Source organism: Erinaceus europaeus, chromosome 20, assembly GCF_950295315.1.
Source record: "Erinaceus europaeus chromosome 20, mEriEur2.1, whole genome shotgun sequence".
Lineage (NCBI taxonomy): Eukaryota > Metazoa > Chordata > Mammalia > Eulipotyphla > Erinaceidae > Erinaceus > Erinaceus europaeus.
The window spans coordinates 37,622,789-37,636,307 of NC_080181.1; the positions used below are offsets into that span (position 1 = coordinate 37,622,789).

Sequence of the window (13,519 nt, forward strand, 5' to 3'; positions counted from 1 at the left end):
ACATTCTCTATTTATCTTCTACCACCTCTGAACTTTGACTGCCTCTAATCTTTTCATCTCTATGATTTTTGCCATTTCAGGTATGTCGTATGTGGGGGCTGGGAGATAACATACCTGGTAGAGCTCACACTTTACCATGTGTGAGGTTCCAGCCCCTTGCTACCCCATGGGAGCACGCACGGTACAAAGTAGCACAATGCTGTGGTGTTGCTCCGTCTCTCTTTCGTTCTACCTTTCACCCTCTACCATGCATGTCCCTGGCTGCCATAATGACTTCTTGTGATTATTTTATCTTTAGGATATGTAATCAAACTGGGTTCTTAATTTACTTTATTATTTCTTAATTATCTTTATTTGTTGGGTAGAGACAGCCAGAAGTGGAGAGGGTAGGGGGAGACAGAGGAGAGAGAAAGAGAGACACCTGTAGCACTGCTTCACTACTCAAAGCTTTCCCCCAGCAGGTGGAGATTTGGGGCTCAAATTCAGGCCCTTGCACATTGTAACGTGCTCAACCAGGTGTGCTGCCACCTGGCCTCTGGGTTCTTAATTATAGATATTGTATTTATCAGTTCCAGGATTTCCATGTTTTTTTTTTTTTGTTGTTTAAATGAATTTTATTGAGATACAGTTCTATTTAGTAAATTCTATATATCTAAATCACTTTATTGGGTAGATTACTATAGCAGAGTCTTTGACTCTTTTATAGTCATATATGTTTTACTCTGTATTTTCCCTTTTTTCCCCCTCTGTCTTTGTTTCTTAAGTCCCACCTATGAGTGATGTCATTTGGTATTCATTTTGCTCCTTCTGACTTACGTCATTTAACATGATTATGTCAAATTCCATTTAACTGTAGCAGAAGAGAAGATTTCATCATTTCTTACAGCTGAGTAGTATTCCACTGTGTATATATAACACAACTTAATTAACCACCCATCTGTTGGGTTATTTCCACATTTGGGCTATATAGTAGTGTAGCCACAAACCTATAGGTGTGCATAGATCTTTTTGGGTGTCTTTTGGATAGGTCCCTAGAAGAGTTGTCTAGTCCTATGGTATACGGTATGTTTATTTCTAATGCTATGAGGGATCTCCAATCTTTTTCCCTCCCTTCCTTCCTTCCTTCCTTCCTTCCTTCCTTCCCTCCCTCCCTCCCTCCCTCCCTTCCTTCCTTTCTCTCCTGAGCACTGCTCAGCTCGGTTTATGGTAGTGTGGAGGATTGAACCTGGGACTATGGAGCCTCATGTGAGAATCTGCTTGCATAACCATTATGCTATCTACCCCCACCCTATCTCCAAATTTCTTCCACAGGCCTGAACTAATTTACATTCCCATCAATAGTATAGAAAGGCTTCCTTTTCTCCACATCCTTACCAGCATTTATTTCTGTCCCTGGTTCCTTGAGCATGTTCTGTTGAAGATTCTTTTCATGTTCACACCTCATCATTCTGTTTGTTTGTTTATTTATTTATTTAGGTTGTTGTTGAGTTTCGTGAGCTCTTTACATATTTTAGTTACTAGTCCCTCAGCCGATTTATGGTGTGTAAAAATGATCTCTCACTTAGGGTATCTTTTGGTTTTGGTGATGATTCCTTTTGCTGTGCAGAAACTTTTCAGTTTGATATAGTCCCATTGGCTTATTTTTGTTTTTGTTTTTCTTTTTGCTGGAGTCATTGAGTCTCTGAAAAACGCTTCCAAAGCAGACATTGTGGAGGGATTTGCCAATATTTATTCATATATTTTATGGTTTTTAGTCTGATGTCCAGGTCTTTGATTCATTTGGAATTGACTTATACTTGGTGACATATGGTGCTGTTTTATTCTTCTGTATGTTTCAGCCCTATTTTCCCCGAACCACTTGTATAGAAAACCCTTCTCTACATTTAATACTTTGGACTTCCTTGCCATAAATTGTCTAAAGGTTTGAGGGCTTATTGCTGAGTTGTCAGTTCTATTCCTTTGATCTGTATGTCTATTTTTCTTCTAGTGCCACACAGTTTTTCTGACTATAATCTTATAATAAAATTGAAGTTAGGAAGGATGATGCCTCCATTGCTAGCTTCCTCTCCTCTCCTCTCCTTTCCCTTCCCCTCCCTTTCTTCTCCCCTCCCTTCCTCTCCCCTCCCCTCCCCTGTCAAGATTGCTTTGGCAATTCTAGGTATCTTCATATATATATATATATATATATATATACATATATATATATATATATATATATTTAAATGTATTTGTAGCATTTCTTCTATCTCTTTTAAAGCATTTTCTTTTTCCTCCTTCAATCATGGGTGTTTCATTGCTCAGGACTGACCTTTGAAGTGGGGGAGGGAAGACTATAGCACCAAAGCTTCTTCCAGTGCACTAGGTTTGAACCTGGGTTGCGTGCTCAGCAAAGCAAACACACTATCCAGATGAGCTATTGTTTCTCTGGTTTATTTCTTCTCAGGATCTTGTGTTTCTCTTCTCACGCTTTGAACCTTTCCCAGGGGAGTTCATCTCTATCCCCCATAGTAGCTTTTTAAAACCTTCCTCCAGGGAAGCTTGTTTTGTTGCCTTAGCAATGTTCTTCCTCTCTCAAGTCCTAGGAGAGAATTCTTTGAGATGCCTGGCCATTGTTTGAATAGTAGACACTCAACTCCACACCTCTTTTCCGTCTTTGTGTCATCAGATCCTTGGGCCTTCTCTATAGTCTTTTTCTCTAGATACTTATTCTTTGCATCTCCGCTTACTACATAGTTTCTGCTCTAACTTATTCCCTGTCGGCTCAATTCAAGAGCCCAAAGAATGGGCAGTGGAAATAATTCTTGTATCCCTATAAGCTAGACTTCTTCCTTAACTTATATATGTTTCAGCTGTTGGCTTCTCTCTTCCTCCTCCTCCTCCTCCTTCTTTTATTTAAGTTACCACCCAGGGTCATCAATGAGGTTTGGAGCCTGCACTATGAACCCACAGCTCTTGGCGGCTTGCTTATTTATTTATTTAGCCTCCGTTGTTGTCTCTGGGGCTTGCTGCCTGCACTATGAATCCATTGCTCCTATGGCCATTTGTTTGTTTGTTTGTTTTTTTGGATAGGACAAAGAGAAATTGAGAGAGGAGGCCAAGATAGAGAGAGGGAGAGAAGGATAGACACCTCCAGACCTGCTTCACCACTTTTGAAGTGACCCCTCTGCAGGTGGGGAGGCAGGGGCTCGAACCGGGATCCTTGTGTAGATCCTTACACTTCATACTATGTGCTTAACTTGGTGTGCTACTGCCTGTCCCCCATCCCCCCACTTTCTCTTATACTTGATAGGACAGTGAGAGATTGAGAGAGGTGAAGAGATAAGAGGGGGAGAGAAATATAGACATCTGCAGCCGTACTTCACCACTTGAGAAGTTTCTTCCTTGCAGGTGTGGTGTGAGGTCTTGAACCCGAGTCCTTGTGCATGATAGTATGTGTGCTTAACTGGGTGTGCCACTGCCTGGCCCTCATTTCTTCTTTTTCTATAGTTTTCAGCACCAGTGTTTCACAACATATGCTACATCCAAAGCACTCACCCCAGCCCTCCTGGGATGAGACCAGTGTGTTGTTATGGCTGAGGACATAAGTCTGCTTTGCTTTCCCTTTGGGGTCTCACCTAGGGCAAGATATAAAGCCAGCTTTCTGAATCTCTAGCTCTGCACACTGTGGATCTGGATCTGTATTTTGAGTATGTGTGTGCACAAGTCTCTGGGAGTATGTGTGCGTGCATATACTTGTGTATAGGGAAAGGATGTTATTGTTTATATTTGGTAGTTAGTGCAAGCTTCAATGGTTAAAACTGAAGTAATATTCATTCCACTTCTGTTTCCTGCATCCTTTTCCCCCTTTAACCATCTCTAATACTGTACTTTCCTTGTCTTGGCCTAGGCTGTCATCCTTTTTTGGAAGGTGGTGGTGGTAGGGGAGAGAGCATATTTATTTATTATTTTACTAGAGACAATGATGCTGTTTGGCTTATGGTGCTATCTGTAATTTGAACCTGGGACTGCAGAGCCTCAGGCCTGAAAGTCTTTCTGATAACTATTATGCTATCTTCCCCCACCCATGTGTGTTTTTTTTTTCTTACACTTTACACAGAAGTTAACTTATTATATACACAATTATGCAATGTCTTTTTTCACTTTACTATATTTCTTGAAATAATTTTCATTAAATGTTGAATGACTTAAGAGTTGAGATGTTCCACCCCCACCCCCCACCGCCCTCATATTATTCTTTGTTAATTGTGGTCTGAGTATTTTCATTCTGGGGATTTGTTTTTCATTTTCTCTTTGCCAGCTTGCATTCACAAGAGATGGACTATGTGGCCTGTGGAATGAAATGGTTAAAGATGGAGAAATTATATATACTGGAACAGAATTAGCCCAGAATGGAGACCTTCCTTCTAGAAAAGGTAAGGGCCTTGAGTTGCTATTTTTCATTCTGTAGTAGCCTTGTAAGTTGAATTTTATAGACATATTGCAATTACTAGAGGAACAGAAGTATCTGAGCATAACTCTTTGAAGTTTTGTTTTTACTGTGGTAATTGCTGTCTAAATGATAGTTAATACTACGAGCAACCAGGATTTCATTGTTGTATGTGAATTGAAGATATTTTCATTGTAAAACTGCCTTGTTGGGGTGTCCTTTCTCTGATGGCTTACTTGAAGTTCCAGTATGAATTTTTTTTGTGTGTGTATTTAATTTTGAAATAGATCCTGCCTAACTGTACATAATGGTTATTATGAGGTTGGATGGAAATAATTATTCCTGACATTTTTCCTGGACAACTCTCCTTTAGGAGAGGAGAGAACTCTTTGAAAGTCCTTGTGGATTGGACATGGTCCTTTACTATGTTTTGGCATCTGTGTGAGGAAATATAAAAATATAAATATAAGTAAGTGAACACTCTTACTTATTCCTGTACTAATAGAAACTCACTATGACTGCTATTTGTTTTTTGTCTTAGGCTGCATGTCAGAATCACTGAGTTTTTTTTTTTTTTGCTTTTTAATATTTATTTGTTTACTATTTGATAAAACAAAAATTGAAAGGGGAGAGGGGAGATTGAAAGAGGGAGAGAAAAATGTCAGTTGTACCACTTCACCCTCCTGGAGCTTCCCCCTGAAATTGGGACCAGGGGCTTGAACTTAGGTCTTTGCCTATGGTAACGCGTACATTCAACCAGGTATACCACCACCTGGTTGCAGCCACTAAGGTTTTCAAAAGAAACGAATATCTTTACCTACCTGAAACCTGTAGAATCTGGAAAAAAAAAAAAACCACTAGAGAGTCACTCCTATGATTTGTTAGTCTTACTATTTGAAAATTATCAAGATGGGTAAAAATAGTACTTACATAGAAATTGTCACCTTTCTCTGCATACAATGAGTTAGGACAGTGTCCACTCTGAAACATATTGGAAACTCCATACATTTTGTCCTTTCATTCCTGTTTATTAACTAGTTCTTTTAGATACTTCATGTATATCCTTATAGCTCTGTTGAGCTTAGTTTATTATTTTGTCTTCAAGGTAACAGTTATAATGAAATGTATGTATATATTTTAAGTTTACTATCCCACAAGTTTTGTCAAATGAAAAGCAAGTAACCTCTCTCTAGGCTTTCCTCACTCAGTCCCCATAATAGCTCGTCAGGTAGTTGTCGGACCTTGCTGTGCACAAGACAGAGCTTTGATTCAAGGCACCCAAGGAAGCACTAGTACTGTGGTCTCTACCTTTCTCTTTCTCTGTCCAAGTGAAAATAATGACGTAAGAGTGGTGAAATTGCATGTGTGTGAGATCCTGGCTCAGCCAAAGAAAGAAATCTTGTGGTTAGAAAATAAAGTTATATATATATATATTTTGTTTGTTTCTAATTGCCACCAGGGTTATTGCTGGGGCTTGGTATGAATCCACTGCTTTTTTTTTTTTTTTAATTTCTTTATTGGGGAATTAATGTTTTACATTCGACAATAAATACAATAGTTTGTACATGCATAACATTTCCCAGTTTTCCTTGGACTTTACTTTTGTGTTTGGTGAAATAGTGGTTCAGTTTTATTCTTCTGCATGTTTCAATCCATTTTTTCTAACACCATTTGTTGAAGAGACTCCCCTTTCCCTATTTAATAGTCTGGGCACCTTTGCTAAAGATTAGATGCCCATAGGTGTAGGGGCTTACTTCTGGGCTCAAAGTTCTATTCCACTGGCCAGTATGTCTATTCATGTTCCAGTACTAATCAGTTTTTATGACAATGGCCTTATAATACAATTTGAGATCTAGGAGTGTGATGCCTCCAGTTCTGTTCTTCTTTCTCAAGATTGTTTTGGCAATTCTAGGTCTTTTCTGGTTCTAGATAAATATTTAAAGCATTTGTTCTATTTTCCTAAAAAATGTGGTTGGGATTTTGATGAGGATAGCATAAAATTTGTATATGGCTCTGGGTGGTATATTCATTTTGATGATGTTAATTCTTCCATCCCATGAACATGGAATATCTTTCCATTTCTTTGTGTCTTTTTCAATTTCCTTGAGTAGTGACTCATAATTTTCACTATACAAGTCTTTCACTTCTTTGATTAGGTTTATTCCTAGATATTTTATTGTTTTTTGTTGCTATAGTAAAAGGAGTTGATTTCTGGATTTCATCATCTTAGTGTTTGCATAGAGAAATTTTACTGACTTTTGTATGTTAATTTCGTAGCCTGACACTTTACTGTATTGCCTGATGATTTCCAAAAGCTTCTTGCTGGATTCCTTAGGTTTTTCTATGTATATAGTCATGTCATCTGCAAATAGGGAGAGTTTGACTTCTCTTCCAATCTGTATCCCTTGAATTCCTTGCTCCTGCCTGATTGCTATGGCAAGAGCTTCCAACACTATGTTGAATAGCAATGGTGATAGTGGGCAGCCCTGTCTAGTACTTGACCTGAGGGGAATTGCTTCCAGTTTTTCACCATTAAGTATGATGTTGGCTGTAGATTTGCTATATATATAGACTCCACTATCTTGAGGCATTTTCCATCTCTTACCATTTTTTCTAGCATTTTGATCATAAAAGGATGTTGTATTTTGTCAAAGGCTTTCTCTGCATCTGTTGATATGACCATGTTGATTTTGGTCTTGCTTTTATTGATGTGCTAGATCACATTGATTGATTAACGTATATTAAACCAACCTTGCATCCCTGGGGTAAACCCCACTTGGTCATGATGAACAATCTTTTTAATATACTGCTGTATCCAGTTGGCTAGAGTTTTGTTCAGTATTTTAGCATCTATGTTCAGAGATATTGTTCTGTAGTTTTCTTTTTTGGTTGTGTCCCTGTCTGCTTTTGGTATCAGAGTGATGTTGGCTTCACCGAAGCTGGAAAGGAATATTCCAGTGTCTTCAATCTTCTGGAAGACTTTTAAAAGTAGAGGTAGTAGTTCTTCTTTGAAGGTTTTATAGAATTCATTTGTAAAACCATCTGGTCCAGGACATTTATTCTTGGAAAGGTTTTTGATAACTGTTTAAATTTCATTAGCAGTGATGGGCCTGTTCATATTATATAGTTCCTCTTTAATTTTTGTAAGTTTGTAGATACCTAGGAAGTTGTCCATTTCTTCTAGGTTCTCTTGCTTGGTGGCATATAGTTGTTCATAGAAACCTCACATGATATGTTGAATTTCTGTGGTGTCTGTTGTGATATCTCCTCTTTCATTTACGATCCAATTAATTTGGGTCTTCCCCCTTTTTCTTTCGTGAGTCTGGTAAAGTTTTGTTGATTTTGTTCACTCTTTTGAAGAAGCAACATTTACTTCCGTCGATCTTTTGTATGATTTTCTTATTTTCACTGTTAGTGATTTCTGCCCTAACTTTAATTATTTCTGTCCTTCTGGTTGCTTTAGGGTTCCTTTGTTCTTCTAGGTCTTTAAGATGTGCAATCAGGTTGTTTATTGGACCTTTTTCTTATTTCCTAATGTATGCTTGTATGGCTGTGAACTTCCCTCTCAGTACTGCCTTAGTTGTGTCCTAAATATTTTGATAGCTGTGTCTTCATTTTCATTGAACTTTTGTAACATTTTGATTTCTTCCTTTATTTCCTCTTTGACCCAGCTGTTGTTAAGTAGTGTACTGTTGAGCTTCCACATTTTGGGACTATTACTAATCTTTAGTTGATTGTTAAGTGTTATTTTAATTCCACTGTGGTCTGAGAAGATGCTTGGGATGATTTCAATGTTTTTGAATTTGCTGATGCTGTCTTTTTCACCTAACATATGGTCTGTCCTTGGGAATGACCCATGTGTACTTGAGTAGAATGTATTTTCCAGTTTCTTGGGGTGGATGACTCTGAAAATGTCCAGTAGTTGTAGTTTATCTGTCTCCTCATTTAGCGCCCTCATGTCTTTATTGATTTTCTGCCTGGATGATCTGTCAAGTTGAGAGAGTAGGGTGTTGAAGTCCCCTAGTATTACTTTGTTGCTGTTAATATATTGCTGTAACTCTTTTCAGTAGATGTTTGGTGTATTTAGGTGGCATCTCGTTGGGTGCATAGATGTTAATAATTGTTAAGTCCTCTTGACTGATCTCTGAGGATTAAGTAATGTCTATCCCTTTTTTAATTTTATTGACTTTAAAGTCTAACGTGTCAGATATGAAAATAGCTCTTCCTGCCTTTTTTGTGGGCCATTGGCTTGTATGATAGTTTCCCATCCTTTCACTTTGAGTCTGTGTTTGTCTTGTTGAGTTAGGTGGGTTTCCTGTAGACAGCATATTGTTGGGTTGTTTTCTGATCTGTCTTCCTACTCTTGTGCCTTTTTTTAAAAAAAGTGTATTATTTATTTATTAATGAGAAACATAGGAGGAGAGAGAAAGAGTCAGACATCACTCTGGTACATCTGCTGCCGGGGATTGAACTCAGAACCTCATGCTTGAGAGTTCATCTTTCTGACTTAGCTTACTTAACATAACTCCGTTGTAGCTCCATCCAAGATGGGCCAGAGAAGGTGGGTTCATTGTTCTTAATAGCTGCATGGTATTCCATTGTCTATATATACCACAGCTTTCTCAGCCACTCATCTGTTAGGCACCTGGGTTGCTTCCAGGTTATCATGAATTGTGTTGCTATGAACACAGGTGTATGAACTTAAATTTCAAGGTTTCCAGTTTAATCCCCAGCACTGCATGTAACAGAGTGGACTTATCTCTTGTCTCTCTGTTTCTTTGTATCATGTGAAATTTGCATTTTCTCTCTCTCTCTCTCATAATGAATAAAAATAAATATAAAAAAATAGATGTCTCTAAGGAATTTCTTGACATTTGCTCTTCACTGAACTTTAAAAGAAGCATGAGGTCCTGGGTTCAATCCCTGGCAGCCTAGGTACCAGAGAGATATCTGGTTCTTTCTCTCTTTCCTCCTGTCTTTCTCGTGAATAAAGAAATAAAATATTTAAAAAATTTAAAAAATAAAAAAGGATCATTGAATAAACATGATTTGTATAAAAAATCCACAGTAGCTAAATATCAAAGACAAAGTTTCTTAGTTGTGAACTATATATTAAGAAATTGATGAGATGTCATTTTGGAAGGCACATGCTTCTAAGAATAATTTGAGTGATATGTTGACATACAGATTAAAATAATTTTCAATTTTCCAGATGATGGTATTGATACTCAAAATGGAACAAAGAAAGAAGATCTTAATGACAAAGAGAAAAAGGAGGAAGAAGAAACACCTTTGCCTGCATGTAGGGCCAAGTCAATCCTAGAGAGCTGGGTGTGGGGCAAACAACCAGGTATTGTGGCTTCTGAGACTATGTCACTTTGGAAAGTGAGATTTGCCATTTCATTCCTTGTCACCATGGTGAACTTCCTTTTATTGAATATGAAATTGATAGCACTTTAAATAAGGAGTAGTCTCATGGAAATAACCTAAGTATAAATTGGTAGATGAGTGTGTGTATACAGAAAATGTGATTGATTGTATTGCCTATAATATTATTCAGCCATAAAAAGTGAATAAAGGGAGTCGGGCAGTGGCGCAGCGGGTTAAGCGAACATGGCTCAAAGCTCAAGGACCGGCATAAGGATCCTGGTTCAAACCCCTGGCTCCCCACCTGCAGGGGAGTCGCTTCACAAGCAGTGAAGCAGGTCTGTAGGTGTCTGTCTTTCCCCCTCTTTGTCTTCCCCTCCTCTCTCCACTTCTCTCTGTCCTATCCAACAACAATAGCATCAATAACCACAACAATTTTAAACAAGGGCAACAAAAGGGAAAATAAATATAAAAAAAATTTTAAAGAGTGAATGAAATATTGCCATTTTGCAACAATTTGGATGAATGTTCAAGGAATTATACCAAGAGTAATACACAAGGGGGTGTCATCTATTCTTTCAAATTAGTGGATTATTTTCTTGAGATAAATACCCAGAAGTAAAGTAGTTGGTTAAATTCTGATTTCTCTTTTTTGAGGAACCTCTATAGTGTTTTGTGGACTATAATAATTAATATTCTCATCAGAACTGCATAAGGATTTCCTTTTTTTTTTTTTTTTTTTTGCCTCCAGGGTTATTGCTAGGGCTCCGTGCTTGCACTATGACTCCACTGCTCCTGGAGGCTATTTTTCCCATTTCGTTGCCCATGTTGTTGTGCTTTTTGTAGTTGTTATTGTTGTCATAGCTGTTGTTGCTTGATAGGACAGAGAGAAATGGAGAGAGGGGAAGACAGAGAGGAGGAGAGATAGATACCTGCAGACCTGCTTCACCGCTTGCGAAGCGACCTCCTGCAGGTGGGGAGCCGGGGGCTCGAACTGGGATCCTTAAGCCAGCCCTTGCGCCATGTTTGTTTAACCCGCTGCACTACTGCCGGACTCCCAGGATTTCTTGTCTTTTAAATAGCCATTTTTTTCCCCCTCCAGGGTTATTGCTAGGCTCAGTGGCTGCGTAATAAATCCACCGCTCCTGGAAGCCATTTTTTCCCCCTTTTGTTGCCCTTGTTGTTGTAGCCTCGTTGTGGTTATTATTGCCATTGTTGACGTTGCTTTGTTGTTGGATAGGACAGAGAGAAATGGAGAGAGGAGGGGAAGACAGAGAGAGAGGGGAGAGAAAAATAGACACCTGCAGACTTGCTCCACTGCCTGTGAAGCGACTCCCCTGCAGGTGGGGAGCCGGGGGCTTGAACCGGGATCCTTTCGCCGGTCCTTGCGCTTTGCCCCATGTGCGCTTAACCCACTGTGCTACCGCCCGACCCCCTTAAATAGCCATTTTAACAAGTGTGAGGTGATTTGCATTTTGTGATGATTGGAAATGTTAGCATCTCTTCACATACTTGTTGGTTACTATATGTTGACTTTGGAAGGATACGCATTTGGATCTCCTGTCCATTTATTTTCTTTAGCCAGAGAGAAATTGTGAGGGGAAAAGGAGATGGAGAGGAAGAGAAAAAGAGAGAGAAACTTGTGAAGCTTTCTCCCGGCAGGTGGGGTCCAGGGGTTTGAATCCAGGTCTTTTGGGTCTTTATGCATAGTAATGTGCTCTGAACTAGGGGTGCCACTGCCTAGCCCACTTTCTGTTCATTTTCATTTTTTATTTTTATTTTTATTTATTTTCCCTTTTTTGCCCTTTTTTAATTGTTGTTTTAGTTATTATTATTGTTACTGATGTCATCTTTTGTTAGCAAGGACAGAGAGAAATAGAGGAGGGGAAGACAGAGAAGGGGAGAGAAAGACACCTGCAGACCTGCTTCACCGCCTGTGAAGGGACTCCCCTCCATGGGGGGAACTGGGGGCTGGAACCGGGATCCTTACCACGCATGCTTAACTCGCTGCACTACCACCCGACTCCCTCTGTTCATTTTTAAATCAGAGTATTTATTTTATTTTTTACCAGAGCATTGTTCAATTCTGGCTTTATGGTAGTATGGGCGGATTGAACTTGGAACCTGGGAGTCTTAGGCATGAGTGCCTGTTTGCATAACTATTATGCTATCTCCTCTACCCTAGAATCAAATCTTTAAAAATTGAGTTTTTTTTTATTTTAAATACACAGTTTTTGGTATTATCGTTTTTTTCAAAATTTTTTTTCTTTCCAAGGGAAAGGGGGAGAACAAGAGAGCCAGAGATAGAGTATCATTCTGGGATGCGCCATTTCAGGGATGGAACTCAGAACCGCATTGTGCCACCTACTTGGCTTATGCTGTGCAAAGCTTTTTTACTTTTATGCATTTCCACTTACTTTTTCCTTTTTATTTATTTATTTATTTTTTACAGCCACCCAGAGGTTCTTACCCTCTCTCCTCCTGACAGCCACCCAGAGGTTCTTTTTTTTTTTTTTTTTAATTTCTTTATTGGGGAATTAATGGTTTACATTCAACAGTAAATACAATAGTTTGTGCATGCATAACATTCCCCAGTTTCCCATTTAACAGTACAACCCCCACTGTGTCATTTATCATCCTTCATGGACCTGCATTCTCCCCACCCACCCACCCCAGAGTCTTTTACTTTGGTGCGACATGCCAATTTCAGGTTCTAATTGTGTTTTCTTTTCTGATCTTGTTTTTCAACTTCTGCCTGAGAGTGAGATCATCCCATATTCATCCTTCTGTTTCTGACTTATTTCACTGAACATGAATTTTTCAAGGTCCATCCAAGATCGGCTGAAAAGGGTGAAGTCACCATTTTTTACAGCTGAGTAGTATTCCATTGTGTATATATACCACAACTTGCTCAGCCACGCATCTGTTGTTGGACACCTGGGTTGCTTCCAGGTTTTGGCTATTACAAATTGTGCTGCCAAGAACATATGTGTTCACAGATCTTTTTGGATGGATGTGTTGGGTTCCTTAGGATATACCCCCAGGAGAGGAATTGCAGGGTCATAGGGTAGGTCCATTGCTAGCCTTCTGAGAGTTCTCCAGACTGTTCTCCACAGAGGTTGAACCAATTTACATTCCCACCAGCAGTGCAGGAGGGTTCCTTTGACCCCACACCCTCTCCAGCATTTGCTGCTGTTACCTTTTCTGATGTATGACATTCTCACTGGAGTGAAGTGGTATCTCGTTGTTGTCTTTATTTGCATTTCTCTGACAATCAGAGACTTGGAGCATTTTTTCATATGTTTCTCGGCCTTTTGGATCTCTTCTGTGGTGAATATTCTGTCCAATTCCTCTCCCCATTTTTGGATGGGGTTATTTGTTGTCTTGTTGAGTCTGGCAAGCTCTTTATATATGTTGGTTATTAAACTTTTGTCTGATGTATGGCATGTAAAGGTCTTCTCCCATTCTGTGAGGGGTCTGTTGATTTGAGTAGTAGTTTCTTTTGCTGTGAAGAAGCTTTTTAATTTGATGTAGTCCACTTTTTGCTTTTTAATTACCTTTGCTTTTAGTGTGAGATCCATAAAAAGTCATCACCAAGCCCATTGCCAAGGAAGGAGCTTAGTTCTTATTGTTTTATCTAGGAATTTGTGGTCTATTATCAAGTATTTAATCTATCTTGACTTGATGTTTGTATACTGTATAAGACAATGACCCAGTCTCTTTTGT

At 39.0% G+C, this 13,519-nt stretch overlaps 1 protein-coding gene across 4 annotated transcripts in view; it reads left to right on the forward strand.

The window, feature by feature from the left end:
• Positions 1-13,519, forward strand: part of HERC2 (HECT and RLD domain containing E3 ubiquitin protein ligase 2) — a 206,635-nt gene that overhangs the window by 9,234 nt on the left and 183,882 nt on the right. For all 4 annotated transcript variants that reach the window (XM_060179237.1, XM_060179240.1, XM_060179238.1 and 1 more), the window contains exons 3-4: positions 4,298-4,412; positions 9,639-9,776. In XM_060179237.1, the coding sequence (XP_060035220.1) occupies positions 4,298-4,412; positions 9,639-9,776 (253 nt within the window). The remainder of the gene's footprint in view (positions 1-4,297; positions 4,413-9,638; positions 9,777-13,519) is intronic.